Source organism: Chlorocebus sabaeus, chromosome 8 (assembly GCF_047675955.1).
Source record: "Chlorocebus sabaeus isolate Y175 chromosome 8, mChlSab1.0.hap1, whole genome shotgun sequence".
Lineage (NCBI taxonomy): Eukaryota > Metazoa > Chordata > Mammalia > Primates > Cercopithecidae > Chlorocebus > Chlorocebus sabaeus.
In genome coordinates this window covers 42,728,005-42,753,131 of record NC_132911.1, presented here as the reverse complement: position 1 = coordinate 42,753,131, position 25,127 = coordinate 42,728,005, and the positions used below count along the sequence as shown (strand labels likewise).

The 25,127-nt window shown below is 39.7% G+C and overlaps 1 protein-coding gene across 4 annotated transcripts in view; it reads right to left on the bottom strand.

Moving 5' to 3' along the window:
* Positions 1-25,127, bottom strand: part of HOOK3 (hook microtubule tethering protein 3) — a 137,476-nt gene that overhangs the window by 105,807 nt on the left and 6,542 nt on the right. For all 4 annotated transcript variants that reach the window (XM_073018060.1, XM_073018059.1, XM_007962356.3 and 1 more), the window contains exons 2-3: positions 22,419-22,504; positions 241-313 (exon numbers count right to left, since the gene is read on the bottom strand). In XM_073018060.1, the coding sequence (XP_072874161.1) occupies positions 241-313; positions 22,419-22,504 (159 nt within the window). The remainder of the gene's footprint in view (positions 1-240; positions 314-22,418; positions 22,505-25,127) is intronic.

Genomic DNA, 25,127 nt, shown 5'->3' with positions numbered 1-25,127 from the left:
ATGGCAGAGCTATGATGTGGACACAGGCACAATGGCTCCATGCCCTTGGTCGCTATGCGTTACTAACTCATATTATGTTATGCGTAGGTGCACAACTCCAGGTGAGTTCAATCTTCAATTCTACATTATTTCATTGCAGGCTACCTAAGTTTCTAAAGCTCACCGGATACATTAGACCAAAAAAATCAACAGATATTATACACATACAAATATTTAAAGATTTAACAGATGGAAAAATACCTTTAGCCTCCAATTATCTCCTACTTCAGTTTTGATTCTGTTTAGCCAATTTTCATCAAAATATGCAGGATCTCTGCAAAATAAGAAAAAGCTTACATATTAAGATCATGTAGCTATCAAGCTAAACAAAGAAAATTGAATCTTATCGCATATCATCACTTAACTGTAACATAAAAATGTATTTGACACATATCAGCCACTAAATAACTTTACATGTTAGTAACAGTCAAGTTGGCCAGGTGTGGTGGATCACCCTGTAATCCCAGCACTTTGGGAGGCTGAGGTGGGCGGATCACTTGAGGTCAGGAGTTCAAGACAACACCTGGCCAACAAAGTGAAACCTTGTCTCTACTAGAAATACAAAAATTAGCCTGGTGTGGTGGGACACACCTGTAATCCCAGCTACTGAGGAGGCTGAGGTGGGAGAACAACCCCTTGAACCTAGGAGGCAGAGGTTGCAGTGAGCCGAGATTATACCACTGCACTCCAGCCTGGGCGACAGAGTGAGACCCGGTCTCCAAAAGAAAACCAACAACAACAACAACAACAACAACAACAAAGAACAGTCAAGAATCTACCATAATTGCAGATTCTCTTAAAAGTCAACTTGACTGTTAACACATAATTAATGACACATTTTTTGGTTGTTTTTTTGTTGTTGTTGTTTTGAGACAGAGTCTCGCTCTGTCACCCAAGCAGGCTGGAGTGCAATGGTGCGATCTCAGCTCACTGCAACCTCCACCTCCCAGGTTTAAGCAATTCTCCTGCCTCAGTCTCCCAAGTAGCTAGGATTATAGGCCCACACCACCATGCCCGGCTAATTTTTGTATTTTTAGTAGAGACGGGGTTTTACCATGTTGGCCAGGCTGATCTTGAACCCCTGACCTCAGGTGATTCATCCACCTCGGCCTCCCAAAGTGCTGGGATGACAGGCGTAAGCCATTGCCCCTGGCCAATGACGCAGTCTTTAAACTGATAAATATATAAAGAAAGTTAAAATAAGTTTTTCAGTTAATATTTCAATGAACTCCATCACCTAATACTTCAAAGGTCACCAATAACATCACTAAATTCCGATTTATTCAAATAATATAAACTGAGATTCTATTTTCTCAGATGTAGTACTAGGCTTTGGACACATCTGAACACCACTGTTGTTTGCAAAAGACTTAAAAAATTTAAGATAAAACACCAGTATGGACAAACACATCGAAACGAGGATAGAATCTGAATATCCTTTATATTTTCCCAGGAAAATTTTCTATGGGAAAATTTCCCATATTTCTAACAAACACTAGGAAGGAAGGAAGGAAGGAAGGGAGGGAGGGAGGATAAAACTTTTCAAACTCAGCATGAGCCTCATTTTACAGGTTTTGAAATTGATCCTCTAAAAATTAATTAATTATCTAAGACCACAGACAGAACATCTAAGTTTGTCCTGCTTGAGCAATTGCTAAGTCCAAAAATCTTTCCATAACACTACAACTGTCTCTATTCACCTCAAAAAAACAGAAAGACAATGAGACTGATAGGTTAAGAAAAAAACATATGTTTCAACTTTTACTGTAACTCATACTGATACACAATCAGTATTAAATTTTATTCAAATTAGCTTAAAATGAAGCAACATGATATTCAGAATTTTTACCTATTATGAAAAAAGAAAACTGTATTTATTTTAGGTAATAAGCATGTTTTTTTAAAGTTACAACTAAGTTACCTCTATAGAAATCTGTTATGATTATTTTTGAAGCCTGTCTCATATCATTGGATAACATATTAACTTCATTATTTACTTTTAAAAACAGCTTTATTGAGAAATAACTCACATGACACAACTTACCCATTTACAGTAGACAATGCATTTTAGTATAGCCAGAATGGTACACCTATCACCACAATCAAGTCTTAGAGCACTTCCATCTTTCCAAAAAGAAACCCTATCTCCATTAGCCATCACTCCCGTTTCCCCTTCTCTCCAGCCCCTGAAAATCAATAATCTACTTTCTGTCTCTATGAATTTGTCTATCCTGGACATTTCATATAAATAAAATCATACACTATGTGGTCTTTTGTGTCTGGCTTCTTTCAATCAGCATGTTTTCTAAGGTTTATCCATATTACAGCATGTATCAGTACTTCATTCCTTTTTGTGGCTAATTAATATTCCATTTATAGATATATCACATTTTATTTATTCATTTATTTGCTGATGTAACTTGGGTTATTTCCACTTTGGGGCCATTATGAATAATGATGCCTTGAACACTGCTGTACTAGTTTCTGTGTGGACATTTGTTTCATTTGGGTATATGCCTAGCAGTGAAACTGATGGGTCCCATGTTTAAAATGTGAGGCAAGGCCAAACTCTTCCAAAGCAGCTATATTTTGCATCCTCACCAGCAATGTATGTTCTCTACAGCCTTGCCAACACTCATTATTGTCGGTCTTTTTAGTTATAGCCCTCCTAGTGGATGTGAACTGGTCTCACGGTGGTTTTGATCTGCAATTTCCTAATGACTAATGATGCTGAGCATCTTTACATGTGCTTGTTGGCCATTGTATATCCTCTCTGGACAAAAAGCCTACTCAATTATTTGCACATTGAAAAACTGTTGCCTTTTTTATTGAATTGTAAGAGTTTTGGTTTTTTGTTTGTTTTAATATTCAGGATACCAGCCAACAGACATATGACATGTGAATATTTTCTCCCATTTTGTAGGCTGTTTTTCCACTTTCTTTTCTTTTTTTTTTTTTTTTTGGAGACAGAGTCTCACTGTGTTGCCCAGGTTGGAGTGCAGTGACACAATCTCAGCTCACTGCAACCAATTCTCCTGCCTCAGTCTCCCAAGTACCTGGGGTTACATGGCGTGCACCACCATGCCCAGCTAATTTTTGTATTTTTTAGTAGAGACAGGGTTTCATCATGTTAGCCAGGCTGGTCTTGAACTCCTGACCTCACCTGACCTCAAGTGATCCGCCCACCTCAGCCTCCCAAAGTGCTGGGATTAGAGGCTCGAGCCACTGTGACCGGCCATGTCTTTCTACTTTCTTGATGGCATATTTTGCAAACAAAGTTTTTAATTTTTTTTAAGAGATAGGTTCCCACTCTGTTGCCCAGGCTGGAGTGAAGTGGCATGATCACAGTTCACTATAACCTTGTATTCGTATTCCTGAGCTCAAGCCATCTTCCCACCTCAGCCTCCAGAGTAGCTAGTGGTAAGACATACCACCATGCCTGGATAAAATTTTTTTCTTTCTTTTCTTTTCTTTTTTTTTTTTTTTTTTTTGGAGAGATGGAGTCTCACTATGTTGCTCATGTTGGTCTCAAACTCCTGGCCTCAAGTGAGTCTCCTGCCTTGGCCTCCCAAAGTGCTGAGATTACAGGCATGAGCCACTATACCAGGTCAACGGTGTCAAATTTTGATGAGGTTCAATTTATCTATCTTGAACTTTCTGTGTCATATCTAAGAGGCTCCTGCATAATCGAAAGTCATGAAGATTTATTGGTATGTTTTCTTTTAAGTTTTATATAACTTAGCTCTTACATTTAGGTCTATAATCCATTTGTGCATGGTGTAAGAAAGGGAGCTAACTTCATTGTTTGACACGTGGATAATCATACTCATCTATTATTATTTTAAGCTACTTTATTTGAGGTTCTTCTGAGACCTAATACCATAAAAACCCTAGAAGAAAACCTAGGTAATACCATTCAGGACATACGCATGGGCAAAAACTTCATGTCTAAAACACCAAAAGCAACGGCAACAAAAGCCAAAATTGGCAAATGGGCTCTCATTAAACTAAAGAGCTTCTGCACAGCAAAAGAAACTACCATCAGAGTGAACAGGCAACCTACAGAATGGGAGAACATTTTTGCAATCTACTCATCAGACAAAGGGCTAATATCCAGAACCTACAAAGAACTCAAACAAATTTACAAGAAAAAAACAAACAACCCCATCAAAAAGTGGGCAAAGGATATGAACAGACATTTCGCAAAAGAGGACATTCATACAGCCCACAGACACATGAAAAAATGCTCATCATCACTGGCCATCAGAGAAATGCAAATCAAAAGCACAATGAGATACTATCTCACACCAGTTAGAATGGCAATCATTAAAAAGTCAGGAAACAACAGGTGCTGGAGAGGATGTGGAGAAATAGGAACACTTTTACACTGTTGGTGGGATTGTAAACTAGTTCAACCATTATGGAAAACAGTATGGCGATTCCTCAAGGATCTAGAACTAGAAGTACCATATGACCCAGCCATCCCATTACTGGGTATATACCCAAAGGATTATAAATCATGCTGCTATAAAGACACATGCACACGTATGTTTATTGCGGCACTATTCACAAGAGCAAAGACTTGGAATCAACCCAAATGTCTATCAGTGACAGACTGGATTAAGAAAATGTGGCACATATACACCATGGAATACTATCCAGCCATAAAAAAGGATGAGTTTGTGTCCTTTGTAGGGACATGGATGCGGCTGGAAACCATAATTCTCAGCAAACTATCACAAGAACAGAAAAACCAAACACCGCATGTTCTCACTCATAGGTGGGAACTGAACAATGAGATCACTTGGACTCGGGAAGGGGAACATCACACACCGGGGCCTATCATGGGGAGCGGGGAGGGGGGAGGGATTGCATTGGGAGTTATACCTGATGTAAATGACGAGTTGATGGGTGATGACGAGTTGATGGGTGCAGCACACCAACATGGCACAAGTATACATATGTAACAAACCTGCACGTTATGCACATGTACCCTAGAACTTAAAGTATAATAAAAAATAAAAATAAAAATTAAAATTAAAAAAAGAAAGAAACCAATTTGAGCAAACTTATGCAAAAAAGGCAACTTACTGTAAGATCACTGATACTATAGTACTAAAGATAGCTGGGTCTCACCAAGTATTGGACAATACTCTCTGACTTTCATCTTTGTTTCTTTCTATCCATCTATACCATTTTCTCTCCATAGACCAGCCTTTTCCTATTTCTCCATAAACAATACTAAAAATGGCTGCAGGTATGTTCCAAGCCTGTATCACTTCAGTCCAAGCAATTTGTTTGAAGACCAGCTGTCATTCAGTCCCAATTCTAAATCCCCAGGAAAACCTCAATGATCCAGAAAGTCTCTTTTTTCATTCCTGGTCCAATTATATGCAGCGAAAAGGATGGGGGCTGCAAGGAGGACACACAGGACTTTAGGGACCAACTGAAGTGATTTCTACTAAAACATTAAAGAGTTATAAAAATCAATTCAGAAGTCAAAAAATATTCAATATTATTTTTGATCCTTAACCTAAAAAGCTATCACTTAAAAAGCACAATCATTAGCAATCAAGTCTTGCTTTCCAACTAAAAAAGACTCACACATGAATCTGGTGCCCTGCAGCTGATGACCATCCAAAGCCAAAGAAAGGCATGAACCCACCAGAACCTACCACCTGAGAGGCAAGTCAGGTTCACTCAGTTGAAGGACTTAGTGTTACTCTCACCAGAAAGACCTTTACTTAAAAAAAAAAAAAAAAAAAAAATTTAAAATGTCCAAGAAATTATGTACTCCAAGATCTCCGAGGTTATAAAACACTTCATGCACAATTTAGAGTAATACATCTTATGAATAAAAGAACTCAGAGAAGTTCAAATACAATGTTTCAAATCAGGCATCATGATACAGCCTGCTTATTCCTTAAAAGACTACCAAATCAAAACCTAAGGATCATGTCTGAGCTCAGAAGGGCAGACAACAAAATCAGTTGCTACTATCATGTACACCATGTATGACACCAGTAACATCTGTATTATATCAGCAACATACCAGGCATTGAACTAGGCACTGCACATTCACAAAAGCACTGCAGGTAAGGTAGGTATTATTATCCTTATAGTTAAGGAACATCAGACTCAGAAATTAAGTAATTTTCCCAAGCTCAATCGGACAGTTAACTGTCAGAGTTGATAGTACAATTATTTTTGTTAAAACAGATCAGGAGAGTTCAACACATAACCAGTTCTAGTAAAACACTAAGGTCCTGTGGCTAATTACCCCCTTCATGCTCTGTAAACTAGGTCACAAGTAGAAAAAGACCAGCGTCATTCTATTACCTTCTTGTTCATGAAGGGCAGGCATTTCCTCTTATTCCTTGCTATCCTTCCCAATCCCTTGTGGCTGGCACACAGCAGCTTCTCAGTAAATTTGGTTAAAGGGACAGCACTTAATAAGTTTCCAATCTACTACTCAGGCAAAATACACCAGGAATGGTACTCTTTAGCCTTCTCATATTCAATATTACTTTCCCTGGTAAACTCTGAAGCCACATAGGCAGGCATCTAGCTGTAGCTTCCATTTCCGTAAGTACCTCACAATTTCAGTAATGTTTTCTAAAGATTCCTTAATTAATGGTCGCAGGCTAAAACAAAACAATATAAAGGTAACTTTCTCAAAACTCTTAAGAGATGACGGTTCTGCATAGGTATGTAAATAACAAGTGGTAATCTTACTGGGGAAGCTCTTCATGAGTAAGAAGCTATTATTAGCTTCTTGTAATGTCTTAACCCCTGCTAAAAGAAAATACACAAAATCATTTCCTTAATTTGCCAGTAACACATTTACTTGTTTATAACTTTTGTACCAGTCATAGCTTAAGCTAAAGGAAAAGCCCACTAATTTTAATTCTTAGAAAAATTCCAGAAGTATATTGTCTTCTTACATCAAATGCCTTCACAGAAATTAAAAAAAAAAAAATTAAATTTTACTTCTACTATTAGAATTATTTAAGCAATGCAATTTTCTTTCTTTTCTTTTTTTTTTTTTTTTTTTTTTTTTTTTTTTTTGAGAGAGAGAATGTCTCGCTTTGTTGCCCAGGCTGGAGTGTAATGGTGATCTCTGCCTCGGGGATTTAAGTGATCCTCCCACCTCAGCCTCTCCAGTAGCTGGGACTATAGGCATCCATCACCAGGCTGGGCTAATTTTTTATTTTTAGTAGAGACAGGGTTTCACCATGTTGGCCAGGCTGGTCTCGAACTCCTGACCTCAAGTGATTCACCCACCTTGGCCCAATGTAATTTTCTTAATGAAAGCAAATTAAGATGGGATCCAAAACAAACGTATTTGGTTTCATTTCTTAACCAGGGCATCTTTACTAGCAAATTTTAGTGTTTTTTACAGATACGTTGATTCTTAGGCATGACTATTTCCTAATAACCTTTTAATGACCTAAAATAATCTTGGTACTCTGCCATTAAATGTGATTAGAGTTGACTATAATAAAATTTCACATCCATAATGACAACAAAAATTTGGCAATTTACACTAAGGCCCTAAGTCAAAATAAACAATACAGGTACATAAGGGATAGATTCCAACAGACAACTTAGTGTACTATAAAAAATATCCATTTATGAGACATTCCAGCAGGGTCCACAGCTTGACTTTCATCCTATTTTCTTTTCCCCCTTCTCGAACTTTGAAAACAAAAACCAGTGGCACTTGGAGGCACAACTTGGCACTTCTGACCTTACTCTTTCAATCAAGCATGTGGTTGTGTTATAATAAAAAATATATTTGGTCTCTGTCCCTTATTTTCTGGCACTGATCTCCTAAACTCTTGGAATTTCCTGAGTGGAGTGTCTTTTGTAGTTCATAAGGAGCTCCTTTAAACCATACCAGAGTTTGTCAGCCCCTTTATTGCTTCAGGATGGGGGCTTGTCACAGAGGAACCAACCTTATTAGAGGTTGGAACATTCAGCCCCAAAGGGAAAGGGAGGAGGTACTGGAGACTGAGTTCAATCACATGACCAATGACTTCAATCATACCTATGTAATGAGATCCCAAATAAAAACCATTAACAACAGGGTTTGGCGAGTTCCCAGGCTGATGATCACCTCAACGCGCTGGGTGGGAGGCATGCCTAGAGAGGGCAGGGAAGCTCTGCACTGCCCCCAGTTTTGTTTTTTGCCATATGCTTCTTTTACATTGGCTGTTACCGAGCTGTATCCTTTATAATAAAACTGATTGTAATTATAGTGCTTTCTGGAGTGCTGTGAGTCATTCTAACAAATTATCCAACTTAAGGGCCCTGCTCTTAAAGCCCCTGCTGGTCATGGGCACCCTTGAATCTGTGGTTGGCTGGGTAAAAGTACAGGTGCACTGAGGACTATTTCCAACTAGTTGTCTTTTGGCACTGGGACCTTAACTTGAATTTGTGGGGTCTGTACTGTCAACCCAAAACGAAGAGGATGAAGCACAAAATATGATTTAAAGAGTTTACCTGATTGGCCGCGCGCGGTGGCTCAAGCCTGTAATCCCAGCACTTTGGGAGGCCGAGACGGGCGGATCACGAGGTCAGGAAATCGAGACCATCCTGGCTAACCCCGTGAAACCCCGTCTCTACTAAAAAATACAAAAAACTAGCTGGGCGAGGTGGCGGGCGCCTGCAGTCCCAGCTACTCGGGAGGCTGAGGCAGGAGAATGGTGTAAACCTGGGAGGCGGAGCTTGCAGTGAGCTGAGATCCGGCCACTGCACTCCAGCCTGCACTCCAGCCTGGGTGACAGAGCGAGACTCTGTCTCAAAAAAAAAAAAAAAAAAAAAAAGTTTACCTGAGCCAAAGCAAAGACAGCTGCCAAAAACACTTAGACCCAAGTAACCTTGGATATGAGCTCCATTTTGCCTTTGTTATGTGCAGGTTTGTATTTAAAGGTTTCAAAAAAGGGGGAGTGGGGAGACAGAGAGTAGGTTGATACAAAGTTGTTAGGAATTCTCACTGATTTACAGAGATAGCATTGATTACTGACTGGCTAGACACCTTTAAGTTACAGGTGTGGATTATACTGTCCGGTGCGGCTTTATTAGGTTAATGTACAGCTACTTGTGGCAACAGCAAGCACTTTCATGAGATGAACACACAGTGCAAAGCGGGAGTAGGATGTGACTGCTGACCCATCTTAACGTCTCTCTGGGTCTTATAATTTAAAAGGACTCATTCCTCAGATAAAAGTTCTTTTCTCAATACTTATTCTGTGTAGTTCCTGTCAGAATTGAAGGATTATGCCCTTAACTTGTGAGGTCTGAGCTAACTCGGGTAATTAGGATCAGAATCCAATGGAACCACAGGGCACCTAATTGGTGTCAGAGAAAATGTTGACAGAAAACAAGAGTGGTAAACCCTTCTTGAAAACAAAAAGCCAAAAAAAGATAAATTAGCTTTCTTTTAATTTTACAGTTAAATTGTATAATTCCATATTCATTTATTCAACAAATATTTTCCGGACACCTACAATAGAGCAGGATAAGAGGAGGTGGCAATATTAAAAAGGGTGGGCAGGGCAGGCTCCACTGAAAAACTGACCAATGTCGGGGGTGCTGGAAGGTGGTGAGGAGAGTGGGAAGGGAACACCTGATAGAGAGGCAGAGGATCACCCACACCAAAGCATTTAGGCATGAGATATTTGGTGGGCCTGGGATGAGCCAGGGAGCCGCTGTGGGAAAGAATGCTGGGCGAATGAGGCCAGAGTGGTGACAAGTGGCCCACATCACTTAGGATCTCATGTACTACTGTAAGTACTTTGGTTCTTAGCCTGAGTGAAATGGGACACTAATGCAGGGTTCTCAGGAGAAAATCTGATTTTTTACTAAAGAACCACTTCAGTATCCTGGAAGTCAAATTTTAAATGTGTTACAAGGAGGTAAACAGGATAAGTGTTATCAAATGACGCTGACAGGTTAGGAGAAGAACTGAGAATGGACCAGTTAGCAATGTATGGCTGGGCACGGTGGCTCATGCCTGTAATCCCAGCACTTTGAGAAGCCGAGACGGGCGGATCTCCCGAGGTCAGGAGTTTGAGACCAGCCTGCCACGGTGAAACCCCTAAAACACGGTGAAACTCTACTAAAAATACAAAAATTAGCTGGGCATGGTGGCGGGCACCTGTAATCCCAGCTAACTGGGAGGCTGAGGCAGGACAATCACGTGAACCCAGGAAGTGGAGGTTGCAGTGAGCCAAAATCGTGCCAATGCTCTCCGGCCTGGGCAACAAGAGCAAGACGCTGTCTTCAAAAAAAAAAAAAAAAAGCAATATATACATCATGGTAGCCCTGGCAAGTGCAGGGTTTTTGGGCCTTGTTTTGTTTTGAGACAAAGTCCAGCTCTGTTGCCCAGCCTGGAGTGCAGTAGCACAATCCGACTTCTAGACTCAGTGATCCTCCTGCCTCAGCCTCCCAGGCATGGGAGGTTAGGACTACAAGCATGCGCCATCATGCCCAGCTAATTATACTTTACATTGTAGAGACTGAGGAAAGCAAAAATCACCTGGTGACCACTGGACAGACCCTGGAGACAAAAACTTCTCATCTGAGGAATTTAGAAGGGAGCAAAGCCCACCCAGTGACTAACAGGCCACCAGGAGGCAAAACTCCTTATCTGGGGAATATTAGAAAAAATCAAACTTTCCTGGTATCTAAAGTCGGCATCTAGTTCCTGGCCTCTTCCAACTTTTATAAGTAATTTCTATACATCTCTGGAATGCCATACTGAAACTCAAGTGATGGGATTTCAGGTGCCCATGTTGGCCAGGCTGATCTTGAACTCCTGACCTCAAGTGATCCGCCCATCTCCACCTCCCAAAGTGCTGGGATTACAGGCATGAGCCACAGCGCCCAGTGGAGAAATATTTTTAAAGATAAAAGAAATAACAGTTTGCTTCTATGCTTAAGGATATGATCCAGTAGAGGAGGGACAACTGATGATGCAGGAAAGAGGGGAGAACTGGTAAAGAGATGATTTTGAGTAGATTTAACCAGAGTTGTGGTACTGTCAAACAAATACAAAGAAATATGAGAAGAGTCAAGGAACTAAAAATGTGTACAAAGAGCGAATACGATTGGCCATGGAATCTCAACTGACTAAGAGGAAGAGACAGAACAGCATACAGGTGAAGGGCCATGTTGAAGTCCCATCAGTGCTAGAGAACTGAAGAATTCTTGGCATCTTGGTACCAGAGCAAGAGACAGGGAATGACAGGAAGTAGTGATCAAATAGAGGTAAATAGAAAACTGAGATTGTTGAGGGATTACATATTATTCATAATTATAGGGTATAGGGCATAATCATGGGAATGAGTAGGTGAAGATGGAAGTTGGGTGGAAAACAAGATTAATGGAGAACAGCTCAAGAAACTGAGAGGCAACAATATGAAAAATCATCTAAGTGCATACTTAAATCACTAAGAGTTTAGACAAGAGTACTATATCCATCCAAATTGTTGGGAAATGAGGGAAAATTACAGTAACAATGAAGGGCAGAGAATGTTGTCACAAGATTCAAAATTACAGGGCTTTAGAAAAAATGAAGGTGTGGCTAGAAGCAGTATGGAGAAGCACCACCATGAGTTTCCTGGTATATGAAGCCTGTGGGAGAAACAACAGCCATCACTTGAGAAGTCTGACAAACTAGTCCTGTTAGGAGAGAACCAAATTTCTTTCAGATCAAGGTAAAGGGAACCAAAGTTGAATCAGGGCAAAGCATTCACTGTATTTCTGGCATATGTACCGTGTAGGTTCACCAAGAACTAACTACAAGTTCTACATCATCAACAATGAATTTAAATTCTTTTTTTTTTTAATGACTGGCAAAGGAAACATCATTAATCATTATTGAAATGAAAATTAAAACCACTAGACAGCCACTAGAATGGCTAAAATGAAAAGACTGACCTTAGCAAGTGGTGGTGAGACTATGGAGCAATAGGAATCCTCATACACTGTTGATGTAAACGTAAATGTCACACTGGCTTTGGAAACAGTTTGGCAGTTTCTTGACTATTAAGCATAGACCTACCATATGATCCAGCCACTCCTCTCCTAGGTGGAACAGAATACACCCAAGGGAAATTGAAGCATATGTTCATACAAAGAATTGTACACTAATGTTCACAGCACCTTTATTTGTAATAGCCCCACTGGAAATAACCCACATGTTCATCAACAGATGAATGGATATGTAAATCGTGGTATATCTATACAATGGGAAATGTACAAACTATTAATACAGATAACAACATGAATCACAAAATTATACCACATGAAAGAAGTAATATTTCTTCCCTCAAAACACACTGAGTCCATTTATATAAAATTTAGAAAATGCAAATTAATCTATAATGACAGAAAGCAGAGCAGTGTTTGCTTGGGGATGAGAAAGAGGATAGCAGGAAAGAAGGGGTTACAATGGGACATGAGGACACTTTTAGAAGTGATGAATGCATTCATTGCCTTGATTGTGGGGATAGCTTCACAGGCATATACACAGGTCAAAATTTATCAAATTTTTTCTTTTAAAAATGTGCGTCCATTACATGTCACTTTCATCTCAATAACGCTAAAAAAAAAAAAAAGGTGGTAAGCTCTAAAAAGAAATGAGCCATCAAGTCACAAAAAGACACAGAGGAACCTAAAATGCATACTGTAAGTTAAAGAAGTCAATCTGAAAAGGTTACATGGTGTATGGTTCCAACTATATGATAGTCCAGAAAAGGCAAAACTATGCAGACAGTAGATAAAAAGATTAGGGCTTCCCGGGTTTGGGGAGAGGGATAAATAGGTGGAATACACAGGATATTTATGGCAGAGAAACTATTCTGTTATACTACAACGGTAGATATATAAAACACATTTGTCAAAACCCATAGGGTGTACAACACCAAGAGTGAACACTAATGTTCACGATGGCCTTTGAGCAGTATTGATGTGCCAGTGTTGGTTTATCTATTGTAACAAATATACCACTGTGGTGGGGGAAGGCAGTGTGTGGTGGGCAAGGGGGATGTAGGAACTCACTGTATTTTCTTGCTCATATTTTAAAAACTTTTTAAACATTGTAAAATATACACAACATAAAATTTACCATTTTAACCATTTTTAAGTGCACAGTTCAGTGGTATCAAATACATTCACACTGTTGCACAACCATCACCACCACCCACCTCCAGAACCTTTTCACCATCCCATACTGAACTCTTTTCCACTCAATTTTGCTCTGAAGGTAAAACAGCTCTTAAAAAGTCTATCAATTTTTAAAAACCTAAGTAGGGGACATGAATCTACATAGACAAAAAGAATGAGAGAGATGTCAAGAGCAATAAAATTCTGAAAGCTGTAAAGCAGATAAAACAAAACAACTTAAAAGACCAAACAGATATAAAAACTTGCACTAACAAAAAGCATACTTAGATCCATTCACATTTCAAATTTCTCCTAAAACTACAAAATGATGTCTCACTTGTCAGCTCAGACAAAATGAAAAGGACTGATGTTTCCAGTAAAATCCTCTTTTTGGCACCCACACTCACCTGGCTTTCCTCCTACCCCTCTGGCCGCTCTGCCAGTTGCTCCTCTACCCAACAATTAAAGGCCAAAGTTCAAGGCTCAGGGACAGATTTTTTCCTTCTTGCCCAATATTCTCCCCTAAAGTGATTTAATCCACACTTACAGCTTCAATTAAGAGATAGCCAAAGAGATATCTCCAGTTCGGACTCCTGTTCTGAACTCTAGACTGTCAACTTCACATTTCCTCTTGATTTTTCAATACCATTCGGATTTGATGTCCCCCAAACTACACTCATGACACATTCAGCTTCCTTCCACAGCAAATCTTCTTTCAGTTTTCCAATATCAGTGGTTTATACCCTCTGCAGTGTATTTGCTTAAGTTAAAAACCTGAAAGTCAACTCCCCCCATACCAACCATCAAAATATGCTGATTTTATATACCATTTTGAGTCCACCCAATTGTCTTCATATTCTTCAGCACCTCCTAGTCTAAGGTACCACTATCTCCCTTCTGAAGTATTACAAATTTCTTCCTAACTAATTATCCCTCATCACCCTGGCCTCTTCCAATTAATTTTATACCTGCAGCCAGAATATTTTTCAAAATGTAAATGCAATTTGTTAATCCCCCCAACCGCCAAAGCCTTCAACTGCTTCTTATAGCCCTTAGATTATGTCTTTTTTTTTTGAGACGCAGTTTCGCTCTATCGCCCAGGCTGGAGTGCAATGGCACAATCTCGGCTCACTGTAACCTCCACTTCCCCGGTTCAAGCTATTCTCCTGCGTCAGCCTCCCTAGTAGCTGGGATTACAGGCGCGCGCCACCATGCCCGGCTAATTTTTTTACTTTTGCAGAGACGGAGGTTCACCATGTTGGTCAGGCTGGTCTTGATCTCCTGACCTTAGGTGATACACCCACCTAGGCCTCCCAAAGTGCTGGGATTAGAGGCATGAGCCACAGTGCCCAGCCTCTTATAGCCCTTAGAAAAAAGACACGGCTCTGCAAGGTCTGGCTCCATCTACCTTTTCATTCTGATCTGCACAACACTCACCCTCTGTGCAGTAAACACTCGCACCTTTCCTTTCCATAGCAGTGCTCACCATATTCCACCATCCTGCAGGGTCTTTGAGTAAGCTCTTCCCTCCATGAAGGTATCGGTGACTTTTAGATTTAAATTACCTTTACTTTCTCAGGTAAAATGTTCACGACCTCCTAAACTAAGTTAAAAATATACTCTGTGTAAACTTTCATAACATTGTACCCTTCTCTGTACCACTTGTTACAACGCAGTTTTGTTCTCATAGTTAATTAAAATGTTTTCCCCACTTATGAACCTCCTGAGGGTGGACACCATGTCTATGTGGCTGGTAGTTTTATCAGGGATGCTGGACACAAAGTAGCCATTCAATAAATATCAAATTGACAAAGAAGGAATCAATGTTGGTGAGACTGTATATATCATACAACTATTTAAAATAGATACTGTGTAAAAATATGGATAAATCTCACAGACATTATGTTGAATTTAAGACAAACACGAGAGTACATACTGTATGATTCTACTTACAAGACATTCAAGAACAGGCAAAAGTAATTAATGGCAGGGAAGTCAGAATCATGGCTATCTCTGGCATAGAGGTATTGAGTAGGGAGGAGCTGGAAATGTTCTGTATCTCAATCTGAGTGGAGGTTATAGGAGATATGCAAAACATACATGCAAAATTATCACTGTTTTTAGAATGCTTTTCTGTGTGTGCCATATCTCAACAAAAGGAAAAAAAAAAAAAAGGAAAGCATTCTAGGAAGAAAGAAAGATTGAAAACTAAGTATTAATAAGAAATATGCCTATAAGACTTTGGTAAATGAAAAGACCACTTTGCGGAACACAATGTATATCTTGTTTATTTCAATTCATGAAAAAAATTTTTCAAAATTTACATTGACAAACTGTATTTATGGGTACAAACTGATATTATGATATATGTATACAATGTGGACTCATTAAATCAAGCTAATTAATATCCATTGCCTCAAATTTTTGTTTTATGGTGAGAACATTTGAAATCTGCTCCCGGCCGGGCGCGGTGGCTCAAGCCTGTAATCCCAGCACTTTGGGAGGCCGAGACGGGTGGATCACGAGGTCAGGAGATCGAGACCATCCTGGCTAATATGGCGAAACCCCATCTCTACTAAAAAATACAAAAAAACTAGCCAGGCGAGGTGGCAGGCGCCTGTAGTCCCAGCTACTCGGGAGGCTGAGGCAGGAGAATGGCGTAAACCCAGGAGTCAGAGCTTGCAGTGAGCTGAGATCCGGCCACTGCACTCCAGCCTGGGCAACAGAGCGAGACTCCGTCTCAAAAAAAAAAAAAAAAAAAAAAGAAATCTGCTCCCTCAGAATTGCAAAATACACATTATTATTAACTATGGTCACCATGCTTTGCAATAAATCTCAAAAAAATGTATTCCTCCTAACGGAAACTCTGTGCCCTCTGACTATCATCTCCCCATTCCCCTCGGCCCCCTGCCTCTGGTAAACACCATTCTATTCTCTGCTTCTATGAGTTCAATTGTTTTAGATTCCACATAAGACTTATTTGTCTTTCTGTGCCTGGCTTGGTTCACTTAGCACAATGTCCTTCAGGTTTGTCCATGTTGTTGAAAATGACAGAATTTCCTTCTTTGGGAGCATGGGCACTTTGGCTTATGCCTTTAATCTCAGCACTTTGACAGGCCAAGGAAGGAGGACTGCTTGAGCCCAGGAGTTCAAGACCAGCCTGGGCCACACAGTGAGACCCCATCTCTACCAAAAAAAAAAAAAAAAATGGCTGAGTGTGTGCATCCCTGTGCTCCCAGAAGCTACTAGGAAGGCTACAGCGGGAGGATCATCTGAGCCTGGGAGTTTGAGGTTGCAGTGAGCCCTGGTCAATCTACTTCACTCCAGTCTGGGTGATAGAGTGAGACCCTGTCTCGATCAATCGATGAATAAAGGCTGAACAGTATTTCATTGTGCACATATACACCACACCTTTTTTATCCATCCATTAGCTAATAGGCACTTACGTTGCTTCCATAAATTGGATACCTTGAATAATACTGCAAGAAATGTGGAAGTGCAGGTATCTCTTCAACATACCAGTTTCAAATCCTTTGGCTATATACACAAAAGCAGGATTGTTGGATCATATGGTAATTCTATTTTTAGCTTTTTGTACAGTTTTCCATAATGGCTGTACTAATTTGCATTCCCAACAACAGTGCATAAAGGTTCCCTCTGCTCCACATCCTCACCAACACTTATCTTTCACCTTTTTGATAATAGCCATTCTGATAGGTGTGAGGTGACACCTCATTGTGATTTTAATTTATATTTCCCTGGTGATCAGTGATGAGCATTTTTTCATATGCCTGTTAACCAGCTGTATATCTTCTTTTGAAGATGTTTATTCAGGTCCTTCATGCTTTTTAAATTCAGTTATCTGTTCCCTTGATATTCAGTTGCTTAAGTTCCTTATACAGACTGGATAGAAACCTCTTATTAGATGTATGGCTTGCAAACATTTTCTCCAATCTGTAGTTTGTCTCTTCACTCTGTTGCTTGTTTCCTTTATCATGCAAAAGTTTTTAGTTTGATGTAATCCCATCTGTCTAGTTTGATGTAATCCCATCAAAACGGTAACAGTTGTTACCTGTTTTGGGGTCAAATTCAAAAAAATCATCTCCCAGACCAATATGAAGAAGCTTTCCCCCTATGTTTCCTTCCATTCGTTTTTCAAATTCAGGAGGTATGTTTAAGTCTTTAATCCATTCTGAATTGATTTTTGCATGTGGTGTGAGATAAGGGTCTAACTTTATTCTTCTGCATATGGATATCTACTTTTCCCAACACCCTTTACAGAAAAGACTTGTCCTTTCCTCACTGGGTGTTTGCAACACCTTTGTGGAAAATCAACTGACTACAGATGTATCGGTTCACTTCTGGAATTTCTATACTGTTCCACTGGTCAATGTGTCTATTTTTATGCCAGCACTGTGTTGTTTCAAATACCACAGCTTTGCAATAGAGTTTAAAATCGGGTAGTGAGATTTCTCCAGCTTTGTTCTTTTTGCTCATGATTGCTTTGGCTATTTGGGGTCTTTTGCCATTTCATATGAATTTTAGGTTTGTTCCTTATTTCTGTGAAAAAGGTTATTGGAATTTTTATAGGGAATGCATTAAATCTGCAGATCACTTTGGGTAGTATGGACAGTTTGTTTTTTTTTAATACTTTAAGTTCTAGGGTACATGTGCACAACGTGCAGGTTTGTTACATATGTATGCCTGTGCCATGTTGGTGCGCTGCACCCATCAACTCATCAGTACCCATCAACTCATCATTTACATCAGGCATAACTCCCAATGCCATCCCTCCCCGCTTCCGCCTCCCCACAATAGGCCCCGGTGTGTGATGTTCCCCTTCCCGAGTCCAAGTGATCTCATTGTTCAATTCCCACCTATAAGTGAGAACATGCAGTGTTTGGTTTTCTCTTCTTGCGATAGTTTTCTGAGAATGATGGTTTCCAGCTGCATCCATGTCCCTACAAAGGACACAAACTCATCCTTTTTTATGGCTGCACAGTATTCCATGGTGTATATGTGCCACATTTTCTTAATCCAGTCTGTCACTGATGGACATCTGGGTTGATTCCAAGTCTTTGCTATTGTGAATAGTGCCACAATAAACATGTGTGTGCATGTGTCTTTATAGCAGCATGATTTATAATACTTATAAAAAATATTTATAATAATTTATAATATATACCCAGTAATGGGATGGCTGGGTCATATGGTATTTCTAGTTCTAGATCCTTGAGGAATCGCCATACTGTTTTCCATAATGGTTGAACTAGTTTACAATCCCACCAAAAGTGTAAAAGTGTTCCTATTTCTCCACATCCTCTCCAGTACCCGTTGTTTCCTGACTTTTTAATGATCGCCATTCTAACTGGTGTGAGATGGTATCTCATTGTGGTTTCGATTTGCATTTCTCTGATGGCCAGTGATGATGAGCATTTTTTCATGTGTCTGTTGGCTGGATGAATGTCTTCTTTTGAGAAATGTCTGTTCATATCCTTTGCCCACTTTTTGATGGGGTTGTTTTTTTCTTGTAAATTTGGTTGAGTTATTTGTAGGTTCTGGATATTAGCCCTTTGTCAGAGGAGTAGATTGCAAAAATTTTCTCCCATTCTGTAGGTTGCCTGTTCACTCTGATGGTAGTTTCTTTTGCTGTGTAGAAGCTCTTTAGTTTAATTAGATCCCATTTCTCAATTTTGGCTTTTGTTGCATTGCTTTTGGTGTTTTAGACATGAAGTCCTTGCCCATGCCTATGCCCTGAATGGTATTACCTAGGTTTTCTTCTAGGGTTTTTACGGTATTAGGTCTAACATTTAAGTCTCTAATCCATCTTGAATTAATTTTCGTATAAGGAGTAAGGAAAGGATCCAGTTTCAGCTTTCTACTTATGGCTAGCCAATTTTCCCAGCACCATTTATTAAACAGAGAATCCTTTCCTCATTTCTTGTTTTTGTCAGGTTTGTCAAAGATCAGATGGCTGTAGATGTGTGGTATTATTTGAGGACTCTGTTCTGTTCCATTGGTCTATATCTCTGTTTTGGTACCAGTACCGTGCTGTTTTGGTTACTGTAGCCTTGTAGTATAGTTTGAAGTCAGGTAGTGCGATGCCTCCAGCTTTGTTCTTTTGTCTTAGGATTGTCTTGGCAATGCAGGCTCTTTTTTGGTTCCATATGAACTTTAAAGCAGTTTTTTCCAATTCTGTGAAGAAAGTCATTGGTCGCTTGATGGGGATGGCATTGAATCTATAAATTACCTTGGGCAGTATGGCCATTTTCACAATATTGATTCTTCCTATCCATGAGCATAGTATGTTCTTCCATTTGTTTGTGTCCTCTTTTATTTCACTGAGCAGTGGTTTGTAGTTCTCCTTGAAGAGGTCCTTTATATGCCTTGTAAGTTGGATTCCTAGGTATTTTATTCTCTTTGAAGCTATTGTGAATGGGAGTTCATTCATGATTTGGCTCCCTGTTTGTCTGTTACTGGTGTGTAAGAATGCCTGTGATTTTTTGCACATTGATTTTGTATCCTGAGACTTTGCTGAAGTTTCTTATCAGCTTAAGGAGATTTTGGGCTGAGACGATGGGGTTTTCTAAATAGACAATCATGTCATCTGCAAACATGGACAATTTGACTACTTCTTTTCCTAACTCAATACCCTTTCTTTCTTTCTCTTGCCTGATTGCCCTAGCCAGAACTTCCAACACTATGTTGAATAGGAGTGGTGAGAGAGGGCATCCCTGTCTTACGCCAGCTTTCAAAGGGAATGCTTCCAGTTTTTGCCCATTCAGTATGATATTGGCTGTGGGTTTGTCATAAATAGCTCTTATTATTTTGAGATACGTTCCATCAATACCGAATTTTATTGACAGTTTTTAGCATGAAGGGCTGTAGTATGGACATTTTAACAATAATTCTAATCTATGAACACAGAGTATCTTTCCTTTACTGGAGACTTCAACTTCTTTCATCAATGTTTTATGGTTTTCAATGTACGGATCTTTCACCTTGTTGGTTAAATGTATTCCTAAGTCTTATATTTTACTTGGTAGCTACTATAAAAGGGATTGTTTTCTTGATTTCTTTTTCAGATAGTTTGTTGTTAGTACTTAGAAACACTACTGATTTTTGTAGGTTGATTTTGTATACTGCAACTTTACTATATTCATTTACCAGGTCTAACAGTTTTTTCTGGAGTCTTTGTGGCTTTTTGTATGTAACATCACACTGTCAGGAAACAGTGACAATTTCATGTCTTTCTTTCCTGTTTAGATACCTTTTACTTTTTTATTTTATTTTACTTTATTTTGCCTCATTGCTCTGGTAAAGACTGTTGAACAGAAGTGGCAGAGTCGACATCCTTGTCTGGTTCCTGAAATCTTGTTTTGATGAAACAATATATATATATACTTTCTTTCTCCTGGTTTCTCTAAGTGATAAAGATCCTACTCAAACTAGCTTAGGCAAAAAAAAAACCATGTATTGACCTATACCTGTAAAGTTCACTGAGCTAAGCCCACACACTCAAATAATTTTTATTAAGAACTTCTAGAGTGAAACTCTCCAGACAATGGGAAGGCTAAAATTAGGGCACCACTCAGAGGGGACCATGAAAATGACAAAATTACTCTTCTCAGAGTGCTCAAACCAGGGCAGGGCAGGTTTCCAACAAGACTTTTTTTTTTTTTTTTGAGACGGAGTCTTGCTTTGTCGCCCAGGCTGGAGTGCAATGGTGCCATCTCGGCTCACTGCAAGCTCCGCCTCCTGGGTTCATGCCATTCTCCTGCCTCAGCCTCCCCAGTAGCTGGGACTATAGGCTCCTGCCACCATGCCCAGCTAATTTTTTTTTTTTTTTTTTTTTTGTATTTTTAGTAGAGACGGGGTTTCACTGTGTTAGCCAGGATGGTCTCCATCTCCTGACCTCGTGATCCGCCCGCCTCGGCCTCCCAAAGTGCTGGGATTACAGGTGTGAGCCACCGCGGCCGGCCCCAATGAGCCTTCTTGAGCTTCATTAAAAAACCTGTGTGCCTATATATCTGGAAAAATGTACCATGCACTTTAAGTTATAAAAGAAAGTAAAAACAAGCTGTAGAGTTCAAACATGAGTCCCCAGTTCTAAAGGCAAAGAGACAGATAATCTGAAATGTTGGTATCTGAGCTCTATGGCAACTCTATGCAGCTAATTGCAAAGTAAACCAATAATTCACTTAATGATGACACTGATTTTCAACAGAAATGCGGGGCAACCCAGCTAGTGATATGTAAATCTTTTTAAATCATCAGGTTGACAAGTGTTCATGGCTTCAAAGTATAAAAGTATCAGCAAATTACAACAAACCCAATGACTTCTTAAATTCACACATAATCCTTTATTTTAAAAAATTCCTAGGTCAAAAGTTGATAGTCATATAATACCAATTTCATAACTATTATGTTTTCAGAGTACTTAGAAGAATTGGGTATGTTTTATATATCCCAAACAAATACGCCTTCCTTTAGTCACTCAACAAACATAAGCACCCACAATGCATATTAAACTAGGAGGAACTGCTGATTTTGATCATTTTGACCTATAAAGAAGAGCAATTTCATATGGTTCAACATGAAACCAGGCATTTGCCTGTTGCTTGTATACAACAGTGAAAACAAATTCCCTGGCTCCATGTAGAGTTTATATTCTGTGTATATGTGTTTGGGGATATTGGGGCATATAAATGAACAACCAAATATATGGTATATCAGATGGTGTTACAAACTTGAAAGAAGAACACAAAAGCTTAAGGCGGATAGGAAGTATAAGGGAATTGTCATTGCCATTTTATATGGCTACTCAGGGCAGGTGTCACTGATGAGATGATATTTCAGCAAAATTCTAAAGAAAAATGGAGTAAGCATCTTAGATACCCCTTTAACGGCAAAATCTGGCTACTAACAAGAAAATTTCTGCCAAGTTTATGCCAAAAAATATAAGAACAAATAATTCTGCTAAAACCATTAGAGTACTAAAACAATTACAGCCCTTATTAAACTTGCAACCCAATCTATCCCTAACAAGTACATTCCATGTGCTGTTAAAAAACTAGTGCTGCTGCCACCTACAACTCTTACTCTACACACGTTTCATGTAAGTACTTTGTTTTTTAATCTATGTTTTCAATCTAATAAATATCCATGTATAAGAATATACATAAAGATAAGCAATTTATTCTTACATCTTTTGAAGAACCTGGGCCATCACAACCCCATTCGTTAAATCTTCCACAGTCTGGCATGGTGCATCCACATTAAATGTCTGGATCTGAAGGGAAAAAAAGGGGGTGGGAAGAGATTCTGTGGTTACCTATGTAGAAAATTTCTTAGGCTTTTTTTTTCTTTGAGACAGAGTCTAGCCCCATCACCCAGGCTGGAGTGCAATGGCCCGATCTCGGCTCACTGCAACCTCCACCTCCCAGGTTCAAGTGATTCGCCTGCCTCAGCCTCCCAAGTAGCTGGAATTACAGGAACGCGCCACCACGCCCTGCTAATTTTCTGTATCTTTAGTAGAGACGTAATTTCACCATGTTGGCCAGGCTGGTCTTGTACTCCTGACCTCAGGTGATCTGCCCGCCTCGGCCTCCTGAAGTGCTGGGATTACAGGCGTGAGCCACAGCACCTAGCTGAAAATTTCTTAGGCTTTTTTTTGGGGTGATTATCTCATATTAGGGATTGGAATAAATTTCAAAAAGAAGTCTTAATTGGAAACTTTTGCCTTTAAGGGAAATGTCCTGCCAAGTATTACCGTAATTTTTCCGCATTGGTAAAAGAGAAATCGTGGTGGATACTGGGTGGCTTTCCAGCATCCATTCTACTCACACAACATCAATCTACAAAAATCACGGCACCTTCATCCCCTCTACCAGTGACTGACTCAGGGACACACAGGGAAAAGACAATTTGAACTAAAGAGAGATAAGGAGATGCTTCTGGGAAAGAAAAGCCAATCTCCTGTTGATTTAAGTATGCTGCCTCCATTACTGTGAACAGTCATCTCATGACTACAAAGGCAATCATCTTAAGATTAGGCCAGTGCAGTGAAAGGCAGAGAGAAGAACTAGAAAGAACTACATCCCCTCCACCATGGCCCCCACACCAAAAAAAAAAAAAAAAAAAGAAAGAACGAACTATGTCCTTAAGGTAAAAACTGTACTTAATTTAAAGAATCTTGATGCCTCCTGGTATGTGAGATGAATTCATTTATTATTTACGCCTGGTGAGGTTCCAGTTTCTGTTACTCGGAGGTCAAATATGTTTATAAAAATGTAGAAGTCACTCTTAGAATGGTTAGGTTAAATACTCACTTCATTTTGATTTCAAATATATTCTAAAACTTTGTACTAATCAACATGATGTAGCCAAGAAATGTACTTTCCCTAACAATATAAATTATCTCTCAAAGTAAAAAAAATGTAGCTGAGCCAACAATGATTATACCCAGTAGTGTACTCAGGATTTAGCAGGAAATCAATCCCTGAGAATAGACACAGGCCATCCTCTCATAGAACTTACAACTAGGAAAAATGAAACAGTATAATAGAAGTGTCAACAGCAGGCACAAAGATGAGAAGGGAGAGTGGGATGCAATCTAGGTATGAAGAGCAGCTTGGTATAGATTGGGTAGGGGTAAGAAGTGGAGGAAGAGACAGAACAGGGGAAAAATAAAACGGTGAAAGGGCAAAAAACTGAAGAATTAACATGTAAAACCTTAGAAGCCACATTAGGACCTTATCCTTTGAATAAAGTAAACAAAGGATTTGAATCAGGAGAGTAAGCCATGAGGTTTACATTGTATTAATATAAAATCTGGCCGGGGGCAATGGCTCATGCCTGTAATCCCAGCACTTTGGGAGGCCCAGGCGGGCGGATCACGAGGTCAGGAGATCAAGACCATCCTGGCTAACACAGTGAAATCCTGTCTCTTCACTAAAAATACAAAAAATTAACCAGGCGTGATGGCACGCACTTGTAGTCCAAGCCACTCGGGAGGCTGATACAGGAGAATCGCTTGAACCCAGGAGGCGGAGGTTGTAGTGAGCCAAGTTCATGCCACCCACTGCACTCCAGCCTGGGAGACAGAGCAAGACTGTCACAAAAAAAAAAAAATGAAAAAAGAAAAAAAAAAGATCACACCGGCTGCAGTATGAAGGAAGGAGTAAAGGGAAAGAGACAGGGAGACCCATTTGTGTAGGTTTACATATTAACATCGATGAAGCTAAACTCAGTACTGACAATGGGAATACTGGGAATATCACTCAGGTGACCATATGTCTTCACACATATTTTTATTTATTGGGTTTGAAAAGAAGTAAAATTGCTAAGTCAAAAAGTGTATGAACATTTTAAGGTTTTTGATAAAACTGTCAAACTGCCCTAAATATACACTGTAGCAATTTATTCTCTTACTAACCGTGGATGAGTGGCTACTTCTCTGCACCGTATCAATTATCAAATCTTTTTTTTTTTTTCTTTTTTTTTTGAGACAGTGTCTCGCTTTGTCGCCCAGGCTGGAGTGCAGTGGCGCAATCTCGGCCCACTGCAAGCTGCGCCTCCCGGGTTCGCGCCCTTCTCCTGCCTCAGCCTCCAGGGTAGCTGGGACTACAGGTGCCCACCACTGTGCCAGGCTAATTTTTTGTATTTTTAGTAGAGACGGGGTTTCACCATGTTGGCGACGAAGGTCTTGATCTCCTGACCTCATGATCCACCCGCCTCGGCCTCCCAAAGTGCTGGGATTACAGGCGTGCGCCACCGCACCCAGTCAATAGTTGTCTTTTAAAGATTTGATAAATGAGGTCTCTACTAAAATGAGGTCTCTACTTTAGTAGAGAAACCCCATCTCTACTAAAAATACAAAAAATTAGCCGGGCACAGTGGTGGGCGCCTGTAGT